General features: G+C 36.9%; 1 protein-coding gene across 1 annotated transcript; it reads left to right on the top strand.

Moving 5' to 3' along the window:
- On the top strand, nucleotides 1–25,942 carry LOC131532285 (keratin-associated protein 10-4-like). Its single transcript, XM_058763802.1, has 6 exons — nucleotides 1–4; nucleotides 1,419–2,035; nucleotides 18,486–18,554; nucleotides 19,469–19,570; nucleotides 19,643–19,787; nucleotides 25,515–25,942. Exons 1-6 carry the CDS (start codon nucleotides 1–3, stop codon nucleotides 25,940–25,942), a joined length of 1,365 nt encoding a protein of 454 aa, XP_058619785.1.
- Nucleotides 25,943–26,652: the final 710 nt, after the last annotated feature.

Below are 26,652 nucleotides of genomic sequence, written 5' to 3'. Positions count from 1 at the left end.
ATGGGTAGGTTTAAGGCTGGGTTATTGTGTAAGGGATGGGTCAACAGCATAATTATGAATGCAATTACATAAATTAATTACAGATGTAATTACATATAGATATTTTTAAAAATATAAGTACAATGTAAACACATGAATGTACACAATAAGAGCATTGTACCAAATGATTAATTTAAATGTAAGTACATAGTAGTTAAGGCCACCTAATATAAAGTGGGACCCAAATTTATGTCCTGATTTGTCACAAAAATGCATACGCACACACACACACACACACACACACACACTCACACACACACACACTTCTATCATTACACATATATCAATGAATGTTGTTTTAAATTTATAATTGAAATATTCTAAATGATTTAGAGTTATGTTACTTACAGTTTAACAAGTTTGGACACACATTCTAGAATAATAGTAACATTACAACTGTAAAATCCAACCAACTGATTTATGGAATTATGTAGTGAGCCACATGTTACCGTTTATGTTTTTTTTTTTTTTTCTACTCAAATGAACAGACTCATCACATCATGATGAGATGTGACTGACTATTTTAGTAACTGCAGGCTTGAGTCAGTAAAAACTAATAGCTGAGACTTCTACCTATAATCTCAAAAATTATATTACATTCCTGTAATTAAGTTTATGTTCTACATTTGTGGCTGTTAGATGATACTACAACTGAGTAAGACTATATAGTAGGATTAGTAAGATTTATTTTTAAAGTCTTAGAACAAATTAATTCATTTAAAATCATTATTACGATTTTGGTTTAGAGATAGCTTTTGGTTTAGTTATATTTCTATTTTATTTATTTATTTTGTATATATATATACACAAAAAAACATCGAAGATTGTGGTAAGAACAAAAAAATACAATTGCTTAAAAATTAATTCATTTATAAAGATATTTAATTTTAGCATTGTATTCTACTGTCATTACTTCTCATTAAACTTCCCTCCCCATTATTACATAATTGACACAATTTGTTTATGTAACAATGTAAAGATTGCTCTGATGCTGTATTTAATTTATGTAAGTGATATTCATTCTGAACACTAAACTGTTCCTCTCATGAGACGGGAAATTCTTCACACTCTTGAGCTCTGAGCTGTGGACGGGGTGGAGATGAAGATGTGAATATATACCGGGCTGCTGAGGAGAGAAACATCAGAGCAAGAGAAGAGCTGCTTCCAGCAAGACAGACAAGAGCCTTTCAAACTCAATCAAGAAAAACAACTGAAAACATGTAAGTATTCAACTCAGATTCTGGGTTTGTTTTGCACATTATCATTTCTTTCAGAAAACTGGCATGCTTTAACCAATGACAAGGGTTAAATGTTTTTAAATAGCTATACTTAAAGACAGTTTTTGTCATTCTCTCCCAATCTCTCTCTCTGTTTTGCAGCTCACACTATGTCTTGTGAAAAGTCAGTGAACTCTTGCCCCGTCGGATGTTTTGCCGTCACTCCGGTGGATGACTGCAAGAAAGTGTCATGCTACGTGCCAATTTGCAACAACCCCTGCAACCACGTCCCACCATGCTGCGATTATGGGTTTAACAGCAACTGCAAGAAAGTAGCATGCTGTGTGAAACCTTGCACTAAATCCTACCACTGCATCCCATCAGCCTGTGATTCTAGATGTAAAGGTGACTGCAAGAAAGTGGCATGCTGCGTGCCAGTTTGCAGCAACCCTTGCAACCCTGTCCCATTATACTGTGATAATGTTTGTAAGGACAACTGCAAAGTGGCATGCTACATTAAACCTTGCTCTGAATCCTACAACTGCATCCCATCATGCTGCGATTATGGATGTAACGACAACTTCAAGAAAGTGGCATACTGTGTGCCAGTTTGCAGCAACCCTTGCAACCCTGTCCCGTCATGCTGGGATTATGGTTGTAAGGACGAGTGCAAGAAAGTGGCATGCAACAACCCTTGCAGTAACCCCTGCAACTACACCCCACCATATAATGATTGTAAGCCTGTTGCCTTCAAGGATATTAAAGATGACTGCAAAGATGTAACACTATGCTAAAATAAGATGATCAGGCATTACCAGATATGGAAGGGCTGTGCTATGAGCTGGTTCATACCCTTGCAATTAAAATCACACTGTAATCACTATATGTTGGACTGTGTAGTCCATAGGTAACAGAAATCAAAAATCTAGCAGAAGGTTATTGTTCGGCTTGATTATTTACTGTAACAGCTAAAAGTACAAAGAAACAACATATGGAAATGCAAACAACTCTTTAGTGATCTTATATTGAGAAAATAAATATGTTAAATTGAAAATGTGTACATGAATTATTTCTGTAGTAAGAAACGTAAACAGAACCGATACAGACACAAATGTTCTGACATCTCCATCAATAGTTTCACGATCTTGGGATTTACAGTGACCCTTCTGGTTTAGGTTACGGTCATGAACAACCTGGAAAAGTCATTAATTGTTAAAATACCAATTTCCAGAATTGGAAAAGTTTTGGAAAAACATGTAAACCAAGACAATTTGTTTCACAAATATCCCAGTAAAAAAATAACTGCTTAATGGATAAATATTTGTTAAAGAAGCACAATCACACAAGCAGATGTGAGATATGGCTGTAATTCGGCCGATATACAGTCAAATCTCACGTCTACGAGTGTGATATTACATATTTCATTAAGTTTTATTGCGTATTGCGTTCATTGCGATATTGTGTAGAAGTTTTTCCGGTAACGGCTGTACAGAAAGCAGCATTGGGCTCACAAATGCTGCTTTATCAGGCATTACAGGCAAGATGAAATGAAAATGACATTGAACATTTTCTGAAGACATTCAGTTTCCTTCAAAGATACAGTGATTTAGCCACGTTTTGATTTTGAAATGTGCAGAAACTTTAAATGCGTTTTTAGTTGGTGCCACTAGCCAGACTGATAAACAAACACAGACTGGAAGTTAACTATAGAGTACCATGAGAGAGAGATTGACGAGTGTGAGTACCTGCATTTGATACAGCATTCATTCTTCAAAACAATATCATATATAACACTTTAGTTTCAATGTCTGATAGGCACGTACTATCCTTCCATCTGTTACGGGTGATTCCTGATGATAGCCTGCTCAGTGTATTTGTTGGCTGCGCACAAGCTGGTTTTGAAAGAAACCCCTTGTCCAAATACACACATCGTACCAATACTAAATACTACTATTATTTATATAAATTATTTATTATTTATATAAATGTTATTTATTGAATAATAATATTTAATAAACAACAACAACAACAGCCATCATAAAAGTTGCTAGGCAATTCAGTCAAAACTACAAACATAGGCAGCGCTCTGATATACAGCATTGAAGTTACATAAACATGCTGAATTTTTTCCAAAAGTATTTGCTCTGGAACAAATAATAGATTAATGAGACCAATGACTGTCCTTTAGATTTACCCAAAATTAAATATATCTCATGTTTAACCACTATAGAGACATCAGACCCAGTGAGATGAGGTGCTCTCAGCAGGTTTATGAGCGCTGAAAGGCCGCTGACGTCCTGGAGCTCACATGTCCGAAAACATCGAAGCAAATTTTCAAATAGACGTTATCTTTATTAACAAACTGCATATTTGAAGTCCAAACAAGTACATTCTCCCCTAAAAATCAAGATTCCGTGACACAAAAACAGTATAATTCTTAAATTATAGTGGATTTGGGCGTTCGCCATGACACTCGCTTTGAGAAATACAGCAAGCGGAGGGATACGTGATACAAATGGTGAAACGATTAGAGGAGCTCTGTTATCACTCTAATATCACACTCTTATCAGCCAATCAGATTTGAGCACCAGAAAGAGCCGCTGTATAAATTATAATACATTTCGTTCAGATGATCCATCACATGGTACATGTCTTTATGTTCTCTGTGTGGGATAACGCCTGCTAGTTGCAACATGTACTTAACTGTAAATGCGTGATTTAACACTGTTTGACTTCACATGAAAAAGTATAATGCATGGCTTAAGAAAGAGCAGGACTCGGGACATGCAACATGTAAAATGTGTTGTAAAATGTTCATAATTTCTTTTTTTTTTCTTTTTTGCGTTTAATGTGATAAACTGAAAAATTACAGTAGATGTGACAAAAGTACAGAAAAATTAACAATCACCACCACCACCACCAACAACAACAAAAAGGAATGCACCAAATCCAAAGACAGCTATACAAAAAAAAACATAGAATGTGTAGTGTAAACATTCAACCCATTCTCACACCCAACTCGTCACATATTGAAGCTTGGTCAGGACCACTTGGCGTCGCTTTTTGACGCTCAAGGTACCCCTTAGCGTCATTTTTCGACTTGCAGGGTCCTCCGTTGCTTTAAATAGGAAACCCTTAGCGTCAATATGCCGACGCCATACTGGGAATTTTATCGTCATAATTAAATTATATATTGGGTAATAACAGTGCCATTATTGCATATATGTTGGGGTGTGATTTTTCAATGTAAACAGCCACAACAGTTTTATTTATATTACATTATTTACACATTTATGAGCACATAACCCAACCCCTGCCCCTAAACCTACCATTTGTCAATAAAACACAAGATATAACAGGCAGATACAACTACCATCATAATTTATTCAAAAAATATCTTCCGAGTTAAAACATTTGATTTGTGAGCGGAATAGACGCGATCGCCGTCTCTGTCCGCCGTTAATCCTGTATGCTGCAGTCTGTGCGCGAATTCAAAAAATGCCGCCAGAAGAAGCCTTACGTCAGCCTTGGTTGTGAAATGCTATTGGCTCTTGTGTGTCTCGTGACAGATTGCGTTATGCTGTTCTGACAGGCTATTGGCTCTTGTGTGTCTCGTGACAGATTGCGTCATGCTACGGGACGGGAGTATCTTTTTAAATGAGATTTGAGCGCATTAACGGAGCGGGATCATTTTCAGCAATTAAAACCTTATGTTTTGCTTTCTTCTTCTCATAAAGACTTGGTATGGCTTCAGAAGACTTGGAATGCAACACGACTTGTTTGCAATGCTTTTATACTGCTTGTTTATGGTCAGTTTTTGCAATAAATACCTGTGACTGCACATATATTTGCCTGTTGCGTGTTTTATATTGTTCAAAAGTGGGTAGGTTTAGAGTAGGGTCTGGGTTAGGTGCTCCAATAAAAGTATAAATGTATATAAAATGATTTCTATTTTTAACAAATGCATGCAAACCGAAAACAACGGAGGATAACGTGTTGTCATTTTCCATAAGCGTCTTGACCTGACGCATAAAGCAAGCAATTGAAAGCAATGGAGATCCTATTTTGTCATATAATGACGCCTAGGGGCACTTTTGGCGTCTTCATAGTGACGCGAAAGGCGTTTGACCATGCTTCAGTTTTTGACGCCTTGGGAGTGAGAATGGGTTGAAACATTTCCCACAGTCTTTAAATAGCCCATATGATAAAAAAACGAACAATTATGATCTACACTAATAATAATAATAATATACAGTTGTGTATACAAAAGGAAGAGGAGAAAAATATTAAGGAACTGATGGTTTAAAACTGGTGGTGGAGAAAGATGGGGGAGTGAACAATGAACCCATTTCCTTGATTTGTAGGTCATTGGCAGGCCCCTTCTAGATCATTAGTGCATGACGCAGTTGTGGAGTCGCCTTAATTTATAGACACTAGAATATGGCGTTCAAAATAGTAATGCTGAGGTCAATACTTCCGCAGGGTTTCTTCTCACAGCCATATTGTTCTTGTTTGCCAAACCCTGGTCTTCATAAGATGGATTGCCTGAGGGAAGAAATTGTTCCTGTGCCTGGCTATTCTGTTGCTCAAAGCTCTGTAGCGCCAACCAGACGGCAACAGTTCAGGTGTGCTGAACTGAGTGTGCTGGATGTGAGGGGTCCAGAGTGATTTTGCCAGCCCTTTTGCTCACTCTGGATGAGTGCAGTTCTTGGAGAGTGGGGAGGGTTGTACCAATGATTCGCTCAGTAGTCATGTTTGGGATGATAGTGTTAAAAGCTGAGCTCAAGTCCACAAACAAGATCCTCACATAAGTCCCTGGTCTGTCTAGATGTTGCAGAACATAATGCAGTCCCATGTTGACTGCATCATCCACAGACCTGTTTGCTGTGTAAAACTAAAAAATAAACCAAGCATTAACATCTCTCCAAAATGGGGTAACTGATGACAGGACCAAAATGCATGAAGGTAATCGTATGAAAAATTTAATGTGCAGTGAATACATTTGTCAGAATCCGCCATACCCATTTTAAACATTTTGTATTGTGTTAAATGTATTATATATTAGATTTTATATTGGATTAGTTGTATTTTGGTGTTACTACTCAAACTAAATGTGCTCATACAAATATGTCTCCCAAAATTGTTATCTGTAGTTAGGTTTTGGTCTTTTCCCATTGCTTAACCGGAATTTAATATAAAGTATCTGAAGCTATTACTAAGGTGTATAGTTTAGTCAATAATTGTCTTGAAGTACTAATCTTAATTATTATTATTATTTTCCCCATCAGAGCTGGTGGTTTGTTGAAGTTGTTGCCAATTTTAGTTTTGATAGAGTTTTTAATTTGTAAGTAAAAAAAAAAATTGATTTTTACCTAAGTTGAATTTCTGCATCAGTACTTTGAAGTTTATTGTCTATCACAAGGTGATAGATGTGTGATTCCTGTGTTTTTGCATTTTGAAATGTTCATCATTTCAAACACGGGAGAACCAGCGCCATGCTAAAGGTGCAAAGCACAGTCTGCCTCACCTACACTAGTGAGCGACAGCCAAGTAACGATCGCGTTTGCCTGAAACTTCAGCACTGTTTGTCACTGCTGTGAAATTGTGAATAAAACATAATACAGCCAGTAGAGCCAGCAGGGTCAGAAATGCCACCAAAATAATTTAAAATGCCCCCAAAATGAGCTATTATTTGTGTTTATAAGATAAAATAGCAATATCACACAAATAAGAGTGTTGTTTTTTTTTTTCTCCAGAATAGCAACACGATTGCAGCTGTGATCTTCATTTTATACAACAGTTCAATAAACAAGTAGTTAATTATTTAAATTTTGAATGAATCAAATTGTATCTCCCAGCAACAGAAACTGGTGTTTCTGAAAGAATTGGGTAAATCCAAATGTCACTTGCTTTGTTGATTATTGAATCAGCCAGTTTGAGTGAACTTGTTGAATGATATGATTCACATATTAATAAATATTAATAGTTTTCATATATAATAGTTAAATTATTTTTTTCCCCGACATTTTATATATTAAGATTCAAAATGAATAATGGCAACATGGATTTTGTTGATTTCATTTAATAGTTATAACATCCCTATAGTGCGTAGAGTTAATTAATGTAAGTAATTAAAAGATGGTCAACAGTATGCAATTTTGTGAGTGGTTCCCTTTTTTCAATTGGTCTGCACCTCAAAATGTCAGTACACGAGTTTAATGGAACATTATGGCATGAATATTTGCCTCAAAAGTCATGGAAATGTATTGCAAAATATGTGTATAAATTAGAACCCTGATATAAAAATGTCTAAATGGGTTCTGTTGTGTTCAGATGTTAACCCTGCAAACATGTCCTTGCGGGGCCCATGCTGGCTTTTTGCGGGCACAGTGGGCTAGGGCTAGCCAACACCAAACCTAAACAGGCCCAGTGCGGACTTGCCCAGGCAGGGCCCACAGCTTTGGGCTCACCGCAGGCTCTCTGTAAACAGCCCACACTATGGAATTGCCCACATTAATCCAATGATGGCCCAGTGTGAGCCAGCCCATTCAGACCCAGAGCAACTTTTGCATCCTTTAGGCCCATGCAGGTTTTGTGTAGGCAGCCCAGTAATGCAACTAGGAGAATACAAACAACATTGACTGGCCATTCTTTAGTTGAACTGAAGTTGAATTGGAATGGCTCAAACCAAAAGATACCTTTTCAGAACCTATTGTTTCATATAGGCCAGGGATCCTCAAATCTTTTGTGCAGAGTTTAGTTCTAACCTTAATCTAACACACCGGAGCATGTCTTCAGGATCATTAGAAAATCACAGGTGGGTGAGTTTGATCAAAGTTTGAGCTAAACTCTGCAGGAAAGTGGATCTCACGAGCCGTATTTGAGGTGTAACAGACATGAGCCTGTTAATAAGAATTTTGTGGACAGTTTTGTTCCTTACCACTAGGGATGCTAGGGTGTTTTAGGTTTCCTTAAGTAAAGCCATGTGGTAGAGGGAGTTAGCAAAAGCAAGCAGCAGTAGCCAGCATGATCTCACCTGCTGAAGACATTGTGCTGTGTCCTGGTTGGGAAGTGTGTCATTTCAAGCTCAGTCTAAAGGATTTTTTTTTTTTTTTCTATTTAAAAGTGTACATTGCTGATGTTTTTTTGCAGAGATGGTACATGTATGTATGGCCTATGTTTGGATTGATTCTAAGAGTTTAAGACAGTGTATTTGTATGCATTTTAGAATGACTCTTTTTTGGTGAAGTTACCACATCATGGTCCAGTTTGAATATGGATTTAAAGTTCTTTCCGACGTGAGATCATAGTCTGGACAATTTTTGATTGTTCCTGATTAGGAAGAGTCTGGTGCTTGAGAGCTATGGTGTGTTTTCATTACAAGAGGTTGGATTTTTCATTTGCCATCAGTCAACATCAGCTACGGACAGTGTTTGGAAATTGATGGACTACAGATAAGACTTTCACACACATCAACTTTCATATGACGAAATCCTACAATCTTTCTGAGAGTGTATATATATATATATATATATATATATCAGGGCTCGCAAAATCGCTAGCCCGACGTCCCGGGGCTATTGTGTTTTCCAGTCGGGCTACCAAAATGTATCACAGCCTGCCCGACGGGCTCCTTAAATACAGATCTCCCGCGGGTCCTTAAAAACTCTGAAAGTGAGTTGTATCAAAATTAAGGCCATAAAAAGTTTTAAATATGTTAAATGGTGTAAGAAATGTCTTAATTATAATTTCAAGAGGTCTTACAGTTGGGGACGGAAAGACAAAGAGTTGCTATAAGGCAGGATTAAACTTCAAAAGGCAATGATGTCATTGAATAAATATGAGCGCTGCACGTTTCAAGTCAAAACGCGGCTCGGATGTCTTTATGTGAATGTATCTGAAGGGAACCGACTGTACTCAGAAACGTGTCGTTGGCATTTTAATTTCATTTTACCTATAATTCCTGATAAAGCAGAGTTTATGAGCTCTGAGCTGCTTTGTGTACAGCATTTCCGGGGAAACCGCAATATTTCAGCGCTCCTAAAGCGCCACCTCGTGGCAGAGAATGAATTTGCATTTCCAATAAGCCTTTCTTTCTGTTTATGGTCAGATCAATGCAGATATCAACTCATGTTTTTACGCAACAAACACATAAATGTAACACATAGTTGTAAATGAGAAAGAAGTTGATGTGCCTTCTAAAAATCTAAACAATTAAGACAGTAATATTTATACGTTTTAAATTAACAATTTATATGTTTGATTGATCCCTTTTCATAAAAACGGCCTATAGCCTGAAACGCTGTTGTATAAGATTTTTGTTTTTGTGGAAACCTGTATCTGAACTGTAAATCATGTAATTTTATGGCTCAAAACTGTATGTTACCATAGACATTGTCCAACCCGCTCATTCTGTGTTCATTTTACTTGTGCAGCTCTTAAAATGGGTCATAAATTAAATATATTTTTAAAAATTCTGCAGATACCCTGTAAATAGTGAAATAAAATTCCTTCCTTCATATTTGTTGATATTTGTGTATTGAAAATATTTTTGATTGACATTTAAACTCCTATCTGATTTTCTATATTAAATAAATAAATAAATAAATAAATAAATAAATAAATAAATAAATAAATAAATAAATAAATAAATAAATAAATAAATAAATAAATGAATGAACAAATAAATAAATAAATAAATAAATAAATAAAAGAAAAGAAAAGAAAAGAGTAATTTCTTAATTCGGGCTAGTTAATTAATTTTCGGCTACCAAAATCTGAAGAGTACCTGCCGAAGGACTACCAGGGATTTTGAAATTTTATGAGCCCTGTATATATATATACATATAAATTATATATATATATATTTATATAAATTATATAAATATATATATATATAAATAATTATATAAATAAAGGTACAAAAGCTGTCACTGGGGCTGTACCTTTTCAAAAGGTAAACATTTGTACCTATTAGGTTCAAATATGTACACTTTAAGTACTAATATGTACCTTTAAGGTACCGAAATTGACCATTTAGGTACAAACATGTACCTTTTTGAAAAGGTACAGCCCCAGTGACAGCTTTTGTACCTTTATTTCTGAGAGTGTACTGTACATTTTTGACAATGTAGACCAGAGGTGCCCAACCCTGTTCCTGGAGATCTACCTTCCTGGAGAGCACTTGATAATTAAAGACAGGTGTGTTTGTTCTAGTGATGGGAAGTTCGGATCATTTTACTGACTCTGACCTTTGAGTCTCGTTCAGCAAAATGAACGAATCTTTTTTCGAGTCATTTTGTTCATTTTAGCAAAATATAATTAAATGTTACGTGCTACTTCCCTAACACATCTACTACTTAGGCAAACGTTGATCACACTACAAACAATACAAACTATAATGCTATAAGAAACAGAAAAGATTCATCGTTTACCTGGGTCTTGATTAGCTCACCTCACCTCTATCTGACAAGTCATCGGGTTTGAGTCGTTCGTTCATCACGTGACAGCCTCATACACTAACCTATGCAGTCAGAGCTGGAAAGAGAATTGATTAGTTCACCTGTTTCGAGTCATCGGGTTTGAGTCGTTCGTTCATCACGTGACAGCCTCATACACTAACCTATGCAGTCAGAACCGGAAAGAGAATTGATTCGTTCACCTCCTGAGTCATCGGGTTTGAGTCGTTCGTTCATTACGTGACAGCCTCATACACTAACTAACCTATGCAGTCAGAGCCGGAAAGAGAATTGATTAGTTCACCTGTTTCGAGTCATCGGGTTTGAGTCGTTCGTTCATCACGTGACAGCCTCATGCACTAACCTATGCAGTCAGAACCGGAAAGAGAATTGATTAGTTCACCTGTTTGGTCATCGGGTTTGAGTCGTTCGTTCATCACATGACAGCCTCATGCACTAACCTATGCAGTCAGAGCCGGAAGAATTGATTAGTTCACCTGTTTGAGTCATCGGGTTTGAGTCGTTCGTTCATCACGTGACAGCCTCATGCACTAACCTATGCAGTCAGAGCCGGAAAGAGAATTGATTAGTTCACCTGTTTCGAGTCATCGGGTTTGAGTCGTTCGTTCATCACGTGACAGCCTCATACACTAACCTATGCAGTCAGAGCCGGAAAGAGAATTGATTAGTTCACCTGTTTCGAGTCATCGGGTTTGAGTCGCTCGTTCATCACGTGACAGCCTCATACACTAACCTATGCAGTCAGAGCCGGAAAGAGAATTGATTAGTTCACCTGTTTCGAGTCATCGGGTTTGAGTCGTTCGTTCATCACGTGACAGCCTCATACACTAACCTATGCAGTCAGAGCCGGAAAGAGAATTGATTAGTTCACCTCCTGAGTCATCGGGTTTGAGTCGTTCGTTCATCACGTGACAGCCTCATACACTAACCTATGCAGTCAGAGCCGGAAAGAGAATTGATTAGTTCACCTGTTTCGAGTCATCGGGTTTGAGTCGTTCGTTCATCACGTGACAGCCTCATGCACTAACCTATGCAGTCAGAACCGGAAAGAGAATTGATTAGTTCACCTGTTTCGAGTCATCGGGTTTGAGTTGTTCGTTCATCACGTGACAGCCTCATACACTAACCTATGCAGTCAGAGCCGGAAAGAGAATTGATTAGTTCACCTGTTTCGAGTCATCGGGTTTGAGTCGTTCGTTCATCACGTGACAGCCTCATACACTAACCTATGCAGTCAGAGCCAATGTATCTGCCTGCATAAACACTGTTTTAGACAACTGTAACAAGCACAAAATGATGCCTCGCTAGTTTGTGCAGTCCTTTGGACACAGAATAGCAATGATAGACTGTTTTGAGATTTCCACAGAGAAACCATTCAGTGTGAAAGCGTGTCAAAATGTATTTTACACTGTAAAAAGGTTGCTGTAAATTTTACAGTATTTTACTGGCAGCTGGATGCCAATAAATTACTGTAAAAATGGTTACAGTATTATTACTGTAATTGCATTTACAGTATAATAATGGCTTTACTGTATTTTTATTTACAGTATTACTGTATTTACATTTACAGTATCATTATCATATTTTCATTTCCAGTATTTTTACCGTATTTTCATTTACAGTATCAGTGCTGTAGTGTTTATTTTCATGTAGTTTAAACATTTTTTACCTGCAAAAAACAATCAAATTGTGGTACAGCACTGTAATCCATGATTTTTACCAACCCCATAAAAATCACAATAACTCATGAGAATTAGCTCTGATAATATTCTTTTTAATTGTTGAACATTTTCTTTTTAAAAGTACAAATTACAAGTCCTGATCTCTAGGGTGAACTAGCTGAACAAAGGGCATCACAACAGTCCCCTGGGCACTTTGTATCATGGCAAAACATACACATACTAAAAAGCAAAAACAAGTAAGTACACTAACAGTCAAAAGTTTAAAGAATTCTCTTCTGTTCAAATATTTTAGTTTGTCGTGTATATTTTTTCATTAGCTCTGATAATATTTTAAGCTGTCATATGGTTATGTTACAACATGCCCCTCACATGTTACAATGTACCCCACCTACTATATTGTCACTTCCATTCTTTTGAGATAAATAACGAAAAACATATACACCTGTAATTATGAAACAACGCAACATATTTGTACTAGACAAGTGTGAAATTAAAGTTTATAAAAAAATTATACTCTGAACCCCACGTGGATTTACACATGCTAAGAAAGTCCGTGTTAGGTTGTGTCCCATGCTCCCCTACATTACATACAATATAACTTGCTTTGGCTAAAAGCATCTGGCAAATGCATGAATGTAAATGCAATGTAAAACAAAATGTATTTTGGGTTACCTAATTCTGCATTTCTGTAAAACGGACAGCTGGCTGTATGATGATTCTGCCTCATATTCAGGATCCTGTTTTTGCTTGGAGAAATCTCCTGTAACAGACAGAGTCACAACACCCTTTTAGTGTTACTATAGTTTATGATCAGAAAAAAACTACCGTACAGTAATACAAACATTTTGAATAAAATTAACTTTTTTGGTAACACTTTACAATAAGGTGTCATTTGTTAACATTGGTTAATGTATTAACTAACATGAACAAACAATGAACAATGCATTTATTTCACTATTTATTAATCTTTGTTAATGTTAGTTAATGACAATACAGTTGTTGTTTATTCCATGTTAGTTCACAGAGCATTAACTAATGTTAACAAACACAACTTGTGATTTTAATAATGCATTGGTAAATGCTGAAATTAACATTAGCTAAGCTTAATAAATGCTATTAATGTTTTTAACTAACGTTAATGTTAACTAATGAACCTTATTGTAAATTGTTACCACATTTTTTATATTTATAAGCAAAACTTACTATATTAATATATTGCTAGCCCGTTCCTCTCTTATAAAGTAAGTTAGTGGAGAACAGCAGCCCGTGGCTAATTTGGCTACTTTAGTAACATTAGATGAAAGCTCACCTGTTGTTAAGACGGCAATCACAGGAAAAGACTCCAATACTCCTCCGATGCAGACGACATGACCACAAGATCACAAACTTGAAAATAAAATACAAAAGATGTACTTTACAGTGGTATTTCTTAACTCAGTTTCCCTCAGTATTTCATGTTAGCTCGCGGTTTTATTTTACGTCTCTCACTGAATAGGGACCGTCTCTAAAGTTACATACAACATTGGTACACACGTTTCTAACTTAAATAGCATTTGAAGAGAATTACACTTGCGATAAAGAGGCAGTGTACAGAAGATATTATGCTTCTCTGTGTTCGTTAACTTTGGCTAACTGACATTATTAACTTACCAGTTGATGTATCATCGAAACTATGCCAGTCACAAGAAGAGGCGCCAAAATACACCTCCGACGTTGTCGACGAAATCTAGACTAGAAATTTGAAAAGAACAAACAAAAGAATTACTTGAAAATACTGTTTAAAATCTCCACTGAATTGAAACAGTGGTGTTGCCTACGCACTTTACCTCAGTAACATTATTTCACATTAGTTCGTTGTTAAGGTTAGTGACTCACCAGATTAACTAACTTGCATTAAAGGGCAGCCAAACCTACAAACGTGTTTCTCGGTTTAATAAGGTTTATTTTGGCTAATATAGGTGACCTTAATTTACTCACCAGTCGATGTTATCACCGTTATGGCGGCGTTAATCCGGCCTTCAGTCAGAAAAAAGGCCTCAACTCCGACATGAAAAACGACACGATGGATGTTAGTTTGCTGTTAATAAGTTAAAACATCTTAAAATATCTCAGTTTTGCATAAAACAGAAATAATATATGCCTACTAACCTTTTTGTCTAGTTAAGTGCAAAGTGTCTCTTTTGTCCTTTTACCGCTGCTTCCACCAAACGGCAAACAAAATAAATCTCCCTTGCCATTGGTCAGTTTTTTGCGGGCAAGTTCACTACTGTAAATTTACAGTAGTTTACTGTAGTGACCATACATTTTCCCATAATCCTTTGCAGTTTACAGTAAAATACTGTATATACATTTTACAGTATCTTACTGTACATAATACAGTAAAATGCTGTTCAAATTACAGAAATCGTTACAGTGTACCTACAAGCACTATTTAGTATTTGACAGATCATCTAGCACTTATAAGAATCCATGCAGAAAGGGTCATCAGAAATGTTTGGCAGAAGCATTAAATCTTCTTATTCTTATTAATTTATTAAGTTTTTTTTTTTTTTTTTTGTAGTAAATTAATAAGAATAAGAAGATTTAATGCTTCTGCCAAACATTTCTGATGACCCTTTCTGCATGGATTCTTATAAGTGCTAGATGATCTGTCAAATCGATGATCTGTGTCCACTTAAGGGGGTGGGGGGTCTCCTCAACCACCACCAGTGTGCAGCATCCACCTGAATGATGCGACGGCAGCCATATTGCACCAGAACGCCTACCACACAATAGCTTATTGGTGGAGAGGAGACAGAATGATGAAGCCAATCAGTGTATGGGGATGATTAGGAGGCCATGATGTTCAGAGACCAATGGGCAAATCTGGTTGTCTGGTTATCTGGTTGTTTTTGGGAGCATGCTTGTTGCTAAGCTATCTGGTTCTTATTGGGAGCACGCTTGTTCCTAGGCTGTCTGGTCATTATTGGGAGCATGCTTGTCCTTAAGGCTATCTGGTTGTAAGTGAGAACATGTTGCTTAAGCTTTTCAGGTATTGGCAGCATACTCATTATGTCATCTGGTTAAGGGCAACATGCTTGTGGCTATGGTGTATGTGGTTTTTGGCAACATTCTCATTCATTCATTGGGTAAGGGCTACATGCAGTTGCTTAAGGCTTGAGATTTTCGCCGTCATTTTGTGTTGGGGTGGGGGGATGGCATGGCATATGGTTTTGTTTTGTCCCATCATGCTGTGATTCTGGATGTAACGACGACTGCAAGAAAGTGGCATACTGTGTGCCAGTTTGCAGCAACCCTGTCCCGTCATGCTGGGATTGTGGTTACAAGGACAAAGGCAAGAAAGTGGCATGCTACAACCCTTGCAGTAACCCCTGCAACTACACCCCACCATGCTGCGATTATGATTGTAAGCCTGTTGCCTTTAAAGTTGTTAAAGATGACTGCAGAGATGTGCCACCTTGTTGAAACAAGATGATCTAGTGTTTTCCAGTCGTCAAACTGGCTACGGAAGGGCCGTGCTACGAGCTGGTTCATACCCTTGCAATTAAAAGCACACTGTAATTACTGTATGTTGGACTGTGCAGTCCATAGATTACAGAAGTCAAAAATCTAGAAGAAAGTTATTGCTTGAATATTTACTGTAACAGCTAAAAGTACAAAGAAACATGAAATAGAAAAGCAAATAACTCTTCAGTGAACCTATATTGAGAAAATAAAGATGTTAAAATGAAAATGTGTACATGAATTATTTCTGTAGTAAGAAAAGTAAACACAGCTGACACGGACACAAATGTTCTGACACTCTCTATCAATAGTTTCATGATCTTGGGAAAAACCTGGAAAAGTCACTAACTGTTGAAATAGCAATTTCCAGTACTGGACAATTTTTTGAAAAACACATAAACCCGGACAATTTGTTTCACAAATATTAGAGTAATAAAATAATTGCTTAATGGATAAATATTGGTTCAATTATAATATTTATCATTTGGACAATCCGTCACTTGACATTGTTCTCTTCGTGGGATAATGCCTGCTGGTTGAAACATGTACTTAAATGTAAATGTATAATTTAATAATGTTTGACTTCACTTGGAAAAGTACAATACATGGCTTGAGAAAGAGCAGGATTCAGGACATGCAACATATAAAATGTGTTGGAAAATGTTCATCAAACACGGGAGAACCAGCGCTATCTAGCCATGCTAAAGCACAGTCTGCCTGACCTACACTAGTGAGCGACAGCCAGGTAGCGATCGTGTTTGCCTGAAACTTCAGCACTGTTTGTCACTGCTGTGAAACTGTAATACTATTAAAACATATAGTAGGCTAGCCAACCTAGACTACAGCCCCCAAAATTCAAAAGCCCTTGTATGAGTTCTTGGTTTTTGTGTTCATAACATAAAACAGTAAAGCAATATCACATGAGTAAGAGTGGTATTTGAGAGAATAGAGAATGAGAATGTGATGTAACACCGCGTTGAGTTCTGGGAAACTGCTTTGTTTACCCGCCATACTTGCAGGATAGTGCTGCCTTTCTGCTATTGAGTTTAGGGCACCAAGACAGTGGTTGTGTCCTAAAATGCCTACTTCTCTACTATATAGTAAGCGAAAAGCAGTAGGCAAGCGAATAAGTATGTCCGAAACCTCAGTATTCATAAAAGAGTAGTCGAGAAGTTCCCGGATGTCCTACTGCTTCTGCCCAGATTCTTGAGTGCTCATCGATGGATACTTTTCTATCCCAGAAGGCCACGGAAGATCAATACGTCATCATCGAATGTGATGGAAAACAGCGATGAGGGTGTTTACAAATGTGAGTATCACAAATCAAAAACACGGTTCCCTGTGTTAAAATCGCATTTGTTGAGCTACTGTAGAGTGAACTGTTGATTTGCTTAATGTGTAAAGACGCTAGACAATAACGTTACAGTATATTTGTGATTTTGCTGTAAACACACGTCTCATGTATAGCGAACAGGGAAGCTCCTGTAAACACACGCACGTCTCCAGAGTGCATTTACATAAACCATATACATCTTAAAGACGATTACTAAACGTCTATTTAACATGAGACGGGAAAATATTCTAAAAGAATTGCAGATGAGCACATCACAACATGAACAGATATGTGAGTGAGTGATGTAATGTTACGTGTGCTATTATGTAGAATTTACTGTTGTCAACACTGCTTCAGATAAATGAAAATAATGTACATAAACAAATCTACATGGAGTAACTAAACATAAGTTATCTATTTTATTTGTCCATTAGTATTGTTGATAAATTGTGGAAAATTTGTGTTGGATAAAAAGTGAGTTAACACATTAGCAACTACCTCAACATATAGTATTGAGCAGATAAATCGCAGAGGTGACTGAATCTTGTCTGGATGTTACAGGGACAGATGAGACGCACGAGTGTTTATTCGGTGCAGAGTGACTGATGGAGGAATGCTGCCATCAAAGGCTCTCAGTGAGTATACTACTGAAATAAATAAAACAGCTTTTAGATCTTAAGTTGTAGTTTATTTTAATTATTGTAATTTCAAAGAGGGCTATTACAGCGCTTTTCTGATTCTTGATTGTTGTACATTTGATGCAGAGCTTTTGTGGTGGAGCAGGTGACGGCGGCATTTGTGGCCAAAAAAAAGGAAACAAAAATATAAAGTAAGAAATAATTGTGTTACTTCTAATACAAAAAGAGCAAACAACAGCACGCACATCTATCTCAAATGGGTGCTCGACTAAAAAACAAGTAGAAGCATATTGAAAATGCAAAGTCGGCAACACCTAAGCTCCAAAAGTATCAAAGAAAAATTTATTTATAAAAAATTCACATAAGGTGTAACGTTTCGAGCACACAAGCTCTTCATCATCTGATGAAGAGCTTGTGTGCTCGAAACGTTACACCTTATGTGAATTTTATAAATACATTTTTCTTTGATACTTTTGGAGCTTAGGTGTTGCCGACTTTGCATTTTCAATATGCTGTTACTTCTAATACAGAAATCAAATGACATTGTGCTGTTAAAATGATTGCTTGTGTATTATATTTGTGCATCTTTGCAGGATCTGAAATGTCCACAGATTGGTGTGAGCAGTGAGGATGGAGAAGTCCACAGCAGCATCTTAGAAATGGTCCAGTGTCATGGATGAGATGCTCCATCACTCCACCTGCCCTTACTCTCTCATCTGAGCTGGATGTTGCTGTGGTCTCTTAATCAACAGTGAGCTCAGAGCCAGCAAGAACATCTAGAGAAAGACCAAAAGGCATGGAGGATGTGATTTTGTTCAAGTTTGGTCTGCTGGTTTCTGTTCATACAACATCAGTCAATGAAACCCGAGTTTCAGAAGCTTCAAAAGCATCATCAAATAATTTCATGAAAACTCCATTGACTGATATTGTATGAACAGAAACCAGCAGGACAAAGTTGACCAAAATCACCTATTGTGTTTGGGGGAAAAAACAAACAAACAAACAAATAAAAACACACACACACACACACACACACACACACACAAGGATTGAACAGCGTTGAGGCGAGTAAATAATGACTGAATTTATATGTTTGAGTGAAATAACCCTTTAAAGCCCCAAATAGAAATTGTATGAAATATATGTAAGCATTTATACTAGAGTAGTAACTTGAAGAAATAAACTTTGAAAAATAAGCAGCTTTATTGAGCGTTTGTGCCCAAGGCTCAAAAAGCATTTACATTTTAATTTATTCATTTTTTTTTTTTTTTTACATTTACAATTATGTATTTGGCAGACACTTTTATATGAAGTGACTTACAGTGCTCTTATTACAGGGACCCCAATCCCTCTGCAGCAACCTGGAGTAAAGACACGCATAGTAAAGGAACTGGTGGTGACGCCTGCATAGATCGAACCAGCAACCTTCTGCATACCAGTTCACCACACCACAAAAGTAATGAAGCTTTATCAAAAATCAGCATGTAATTGTAAACATGTGAAATGAAATTTGGCAAAAAATGGAATGCTGACAACATGAGATGTAATTTTTTTACTCTGTGTAAATGTTTTGCAGGTAGTTGCTCTCATGGAGAGCAGCACATTAATGTTTGGAGCAGACACAGCGGCAGCCAGATTGTCCCACACGCGTTCTCCTGCTCTTGTTCAAGATTGTGTGGTACGGAGGCCTCATCCTCTCTGTGCACTCAGGCAATGATAGCCTCGATGCCCCTTTCTCAGCCATGCTCAGATTCAGTCTGACTGCAGCAATGAGGGAGGTGATGGACAGCAGGGACAGGTGAAGGTGGACACAGAGGTCAGCTGCATCATCAGAATAAAGCTGCAGAACTGGACCACCTGTGTTGAGATGGCAGTAGGATTTGGGTTCACCGCTTGTAAATACATGATTGTTAGAACAATATGTTTGAATGAAGCTTTGTTTCATGTTGTTGACTTGTTTAATTATTGTCATGGTTACTTTTATTTACATTTTACTCATTCATGTTTCCTGTTGTTGTCAGTAAATAAAATATAATTGTTTAATTAACATATGCATTAATTCATTACTTGACTGAAAATTGAGATGTATTGGCTGCATTTGTCTAGTGTGTAGTCATGCATAGCTATGGCATATGAAAAAGCAAAGTACATTTCGCTTGTTTTACTAAAACATATAATTAATGGTCAACATTTATCGTTATTATTGTTCATAAGTGTTGGGTTACCAGTGCTTTCTGAGGTAATCTTAATTTCTAAGTAGTAATACTTACATTTTTTGAGTGTAAAATCAACAGTCTGCTCCAAAGATGAGATCTTCGAGCAGCTGATCAACGTCTCCTTTGTGCAGATAATACAAACATGGAGGGAAACTGTACTAGGTAGGGTTGTGGATTTATTGATGCTATGAGGTGTTTGTGTGCCTGTCAGTCTTATTTTCTTTTTATTATTATTACTGCAGAACATACAAGTTCAGGGAAAGATGGTAATATCTTTAACAAAGAACAAACATAATGACCAAAAAAAAAAACATAACTCTTATGGGTTTGCGTACATCATAGTATGAGATTATAGTATAAATCATAGATTATGTTAATGTTAATGTTAATGTACAACTTTATTGTACATGTTTATTGTTTATTATAGAGATTATAGAACGTCATAGATCACATGATAATGTAAACATGGCGGATCACATTCATACTCAACAAGATTTGGCTGTAGAGTACGTACTATTTTAGTGCTCGTTAAGTAAGTACTTATTTAAATTAAGTACTCATTGAGTAGGCGGTTTCGGACGCAGCCAGTGATAAAGACAAAATTGTAAAGCATATACTATGTGCAGATACGCATATAAGCTCAAAATGTGAACGCAACGCGTTTATTTACATCAAGAACATGGATTTTGTTGATTTCATTTAATTGGTAAAATAGCCCTATAGGGTATAGAGTTAATTAGTGTAAGTAATTAAAATATGTTCAATACGCAGTTTTATTTTTGTATAAGTAATTATGAGAGTGATGCCCCTTTTCATTTAGAGTTTCCATCCCCCAACAAGTCTGTACACAACCCTGCATTATGTGGAACATTATGGCATGAATATTTGCCTCTAAAGTAATTGAAGATTTATTGGTAAAATGTATATGAACCCAGTTATAACACTGATATAAAAATGTCTGACATGTATTTTTATCATTACATATATCAGTGAATGTCATTTAAATTTATATTGAAAATATTTGAAATGTTTTATAGTTATATACAGTTTTCAAGTTTGTACACACATTCTAGTATAATAGTAACATTAAAACTGTAAAATCCTACCAACTGATTAATGGAAGTTTGAAATGAGTCACATGCCATCTTTATTAACATGATGTTTTTTTCTACTCAGGTTAACAGACTGATGATGAAATATGACTGACTATTTTAGCAACTGCAGGCTTGAGTCAGTAAAAACTAATAACTGAGACTTCATATAATCTCAAAAATGATAATTGTCACACCTTGTCTCTGTTTTGACTCTGTTTGCACCGTTTTCACTGTTTAGTTCATTTGTTGTCATGGTTTCTGATTTGAGTTCGTCATCAGTAGGTTTAGGTGTGTCTCGTTAATTATCCTCATTTGCCTGTGTATTTAAGTACCTGTTCGTTCAGTTTAGTTTGTTCTGGTATTGTGAACGTTAACATGTGTCACCTACTTTCCTCTGTTGTTGGATTTACCTTTGTGATGTGTTCTTTCATCTTCATGCGTGTTCATCGACACACGGTTCATGATAATAATATCATATTACAATGATTAAGCTTATTATGTTCTGCATATTTGGCTGTTAGATGATACTACAACTGAGTGAGATTATATAGCAGGATTAGTAAGATTTATTTTTAAAATCTTAGAACAAATTAATTAATTCAAAATCTTTATTACGATTTTAGTTTAGATGTAGAGTTTGGTTTAGTTATATTTCAAATTTTATTGATATATATATATATATATATATATATACAGTCATGGCCAAAAATATCGGCACCCTTAGTAAATATGATCAAAGAAGGCTGTGAAAATTAATCTGCATTGTTAATCCTTTTGATCTTTTATTAAAAAAATTCACAAAAATCTAACCTTTCATTGGATAATACGAATTTAAAATGGGGTGAAATATCATTATGAAATAAATGTTTTTCTCAAATATACGTTGGACACAATTATTGGCACCCCTAGAAATTCTTATGAGTAAAATATCTCTGAAGTATATTCCCATTCATATTCACAATTTTGAGCACTCCAGGGTGATTATGAACATGAAATTATGCAGCCATGGCTTCCTGTTTCACAGAAATATAAATAGGAGGGAAAACAAAGCCCAAATTCCCTTAATCATCCATTACAATGAGAAAAACCAAAGAATATATTTCTGATGTGCAGCAAAAGATAATTGAGCTTCACAAATTAGTGAAGTGGCTTTAAGAAAAGAGCTAGAGCAGTGAAAATTCCCATTTCCACCATCAGGGCAATAATTAAGAATTTACAATCAACATAAAATGTTAGGAAACTGCCTGGAAGAGGACGTGTGTCTATATCGTCCTAATGCACGGTGAGAAGGAGAGTTTGAGTGGCTAAAGACTCTCCAAGGACCACAGCTGGAGAATTGCAGAAAACAGCTGAGTCTCGGGGTCAGAAAACCTTTAAAAAAAAAATTCAAACAGCACCTACAGTGGGGCAAAAAAGTATTTAGTCAGCCACCAATTGTGCAAGTTCTCCCACTTAAAAAGATGAGAGAGGCCTGTAATTTTCATCATAGGTATACCTCAACTATGAGAGACAAAATGAGGGAAAAAAAATCCAGAAAATCACATTGTAGGATTTTTAAAGAATTTATTTGCAAATTATGGTGGAAAATAAGTATTTGGTCAGTAACAAAATTTCATCTCAATACTTTGTTATATACCCTTTGTTGGCAATGACAGAGGTCAAACGTTTTCAGTAAGTCTTCACAAGGTTTTCACACACTGTTGCTGGTATTTTGGCCCATTCCTCCATGCAGATCTCCTCTAGAGCACTAATGTTTTGGGGCTGTCGCTGGGCAACGCGGACTCCAAAGATTTCGATGGGGTTGAGATCTGGAGACTGGCTAGGCCACTCCAGGATCTTGAAATGCTTCTTATGAAGCCACTCCTTCGTTGCCCGGGTGGTGTGTTTGGGATCATTGTCATGCTGAAAGACCCAGCCACGTTTCATCTTCAATGCCCTTGCTGATGGAAGGAGGTTTTCACTCAAAATCTCACGATACATGGCCCCATTCATTCTTTCATTTACACGGATCAGTCGTCCTGGTCCCTTTACAGAAAAACAGCCCCAAAGCATGATGTTTCCACCCCCATGCTTCACAGTAGGTATGGTGTTCTTTGGATGCAACTCAGCATTCTTTCTCTTCCAAACACGACAAGTTGAGTTTTTACCAAAAAGTTCTATTTTGGTTTCATCTGACCATATGACATTCTCCCAATCCTCTTCTGGATCATCCAAATGCTCTCTAGCAAACTTCAGACGGGCCCGGACATGTACTGGCTTAAGCAGGGGGACACGTCTGGCACTGCAGGATTTGAGACCTTTGTTACTTTGGTCCCAGCTCTCTCCAGGTCGTTCACTAGGGGGTGAGATCTTGCGTGGAGCCCCAGATCGAGGGAGATTATCAGTGGTCTTGTATGTCTTCCATTCTCTAATAATTGCTCCCACAGTTGATTTCTTCACACCAAGCTGCTTATCTATTGCAGATTCAGTCTTCCCAGCCTGGTGCAGGTCTACAATTTTGTTTCTGGTGTCCTTTGACAGCTCTTTGGTCTTGGCCATGGTGGAGTTTGGAGTTGGACTGTTTGAGGTTGTGGACAGGTGTCTTTTATACTGATAACAAGTTCAAACAGATGCCATTAATACAGGTAACGAGTGGAGGACAGAGGAGCCTCTTAAAGAAGAAGTTACAGGTCTGTGAGAGCCAGAAATCTTGCTTGTTTGTAGGTGACCAAATACTTATTTTACCGAGGAATTTACCAATTAAATCTTTAAAAATCCTACAATGTGATTTTCTGGATTTTTTTTTTCTCATTTTGTCTCTCATAGTTGAGGTATACCTATGATGAAAATTACAGGCCTCTCTCATCTTTTTAAGTGGGAGAACTTGCACAATTGGTGGCTGACTAAATACTTTTTTGCCCCACTGTACATCACCACATGTTGTTTGGGAGGGTTTCAAGAAAAATTCTCCTCGCTCATCCAAAAACAAACTCCAGCATATTCAGTTATCAGACACGACTGGAACTTCAAATGGGACTGGCTTCTATGGTCAGATGAAACAAAAAATTAGCATTTTAGCAGCAAACACTCAAGATGGGTTTGGTGAACAGAGGGATAAAAAGTACTCCATGTGCTGTATTTTTGATGTTGTGGACTATGTTTCTGCTGGGGGTCCTGGAAATCTTGTTTAGACACACGGCATCACTGATTCTATCAAATAACAACAGATAACAAATCAATAAGTGACTGACTCTGTTAGAAATCTTATAATGGGCCATGTTTGGATAATCCAAACACAAACCTGAAAAACAACACAAAAATTGGTCACTGAGCACAAAACCAATCTTCTGCTGGCCATTCCAGTCCTCTGACCTGAACCCTATAGAAAATGAGTGGTGAACTGAAGAGAAGGAGCACCAACATGGAGCTGGGAATCTAAAGGGTCTGGAGTGATTCTGGATGAAGGAATGGTCTCTGATCTCTTGTCAGGTGTTCTCTAACCTCATCAGGCATTATAGGAGAAAATATGGAGCTGTTAAACTGGCAAATGGAGGTTTCAAAAAGTATTGAATAAAAGGGTGCCGGTAATTGTGGCCAATGTGTATTAGAGAAAAACATTTATTTCATAATGATATTTCCCCCCATTTGAAATTTTTATTATCCAATGAAAGGTTAGATTTTTGTGAATTTTTTAAATGAAAGATCAAAAGGATTAACAATGCAGATTAATTTTCACAGCCTTCTTTGATCATATTTACCAAGGGTGCTGATATTTTTGGCCATGACTCTCTCTCTCTCTCTCTCTCTCTCTCTCTCTATATATATATATATATGGTAAGAACATAAAATACAATTGCTCAAAATTAATTTAAAAAAAATAATAATAATTTTAGCATTATGTTCTACTATCATTACTTTTCATTAAACTTCCCTCCCCATTATTACTTAATTGACACAATTTGTTTATTTAACAATGTAACAATTGCTCTGATGCTGTATTTAAGTTAAATAAGTGAGACTCATTCTAAACACTAAACTGTTCCTCTCATGAGACGGGAAATTCTTCACACTCTTGAGCTCTGAGCTGTGGACGGGTGGAGATGAAGATGTGAATATATACCGGGCTGCTGAGGAGAGAAACATCAGAGCAAGAGAAGAGCTGCTTCCAGCAAGACAGACAAGAGCCTTTCAAACTAAATCAAGAAAAACAACTGAAAACAGGCAAGTATTCAACTCAGATTCTGGGTTTGTTTTGGTTTTATTCAACTTTTTTGAATAGCTACTTAAAGACAGTTTTTGTCATTCTCTCCCAATCTCTCTCTCTGTTTTGCAGCTCACACTATGTCTTTTGAAAAGTCAGTGAACTCTTGCCCCGTCGGATGTTTTGCCGTCACTCCGGTGGACGACTGCAAGAAAGTGCCATGCAGCGTCCCAGTTTGCAACAACCCCTGCAGCCACGTCCCACCATGCTGCGATTATGGTTGTGAGAGCAACTGCAAGAAAGTAGCATGCTGTGTGAAACCTTGCACTAAATCCTACCACTGCATCCCATCAGGCTGCGATTCTGGATGTAAAGTCGACTGCAAGAAAGTGGCATGCTACATTAAACCTTGCTTTGAATCCTACAACTGCATCCCATCATGCTGTGATTATGGATGTAAAGACGACTGCAAGAAAGTGGCATACTGTGTGCCAGTTTGCAGCAACCCTTGCAACCCTGTCCCGTCATGCTGGGATTACGGTTGTAAGGATGCCTGCTAGAAAGTGGCATGCAACAACCCTTGCAGTAACCCCTGCCACTACACCCCACCATGTTGTGATTATGATTGTAATATTAAAGATGACTGCAAAGATGTAACACCATGTTAAAACAAGAGGATCTGGCATTTTCCAGTCATGAAACTGGATACGGAAGGGCCTTGCTACTAGTCGGTTCATGCCCTTGCAATTAAAAGCACACTGTAATTATTGTACGTTGGACTGTGTAGTCCATAGATTACAGAAGTCAGAAATCTAGCAGAAAGCTATTGTTGTACTTGATTATTTACTGTAACAGCTAAAAGTACAAAAAAATCAACAAATGAAAATATAAACAACTCTTCAATAAACTTATGAGAAAATAAAGATGTTAAAATGAAAATGTGTACATGAAGTATTTCTGTAGAAAGAAAAATAATCAGAGCTGACACAGACACAAATGTTCTGACACTCTCCATCAATAGTTTCATGATCTTGGGATTTTCAATGACCCTTCTGGTTTTCCACGTTTATAAAAAACCTGGAAAAATTACTAAATGTTAAAATAGCAATTTCCAGTACTGGAAAAGTTTAAGAAAAACATGCAAACCCATACATTTTGCTTCACAAATATTAGAGTAAAAGAATGATTGCTTAATGCATAAATATTGGTTAAATTATAATGCTTATCATTCGGACGATCCGTCACATGATATGTCATGTTGGTAACACTT

Source organism: Onychostoma macrolepis, chromosome 23, assembly GCF_012432095.1.
Source record: "Onychostoma macrolepis isolate SWU-2019 chromosome 23, ASM1243209v1, whole genome shotgun sequence".
NCBI classification, from domain to species: Eukaryota; Metazoa; Chordata; class Actinopteri; order Cypriniformes; family Cyprinidae; genus Onychostoma; species Onychostoma macrolepis.
The sequence above is the reverse complement of the archived record's forward strand: the minus strand, read 5'-3'. Positions and strand labels throughout refer to the sequence as shown.

Excerpts from the sequence above, each read along its gene's own strand:
- LOC131532285 (XM_058763802.1), top strand. Across the intron at positions 18,555-19,468 it reads ACAGCAGCATCTTAGAAATG|GTAGTTGCTCTCATGGAGAG; the intron begins GTCCAGTGTCAT and ends AATGTTTTGCAG. Across the intron at positions 19,788-25,514 it reads AGGATTTGGGTTCACCGCTT|CTCACACTATGTCTTTTGAA; the intron begins GTAAATACATGA and ends TCTGTTTTGCAG.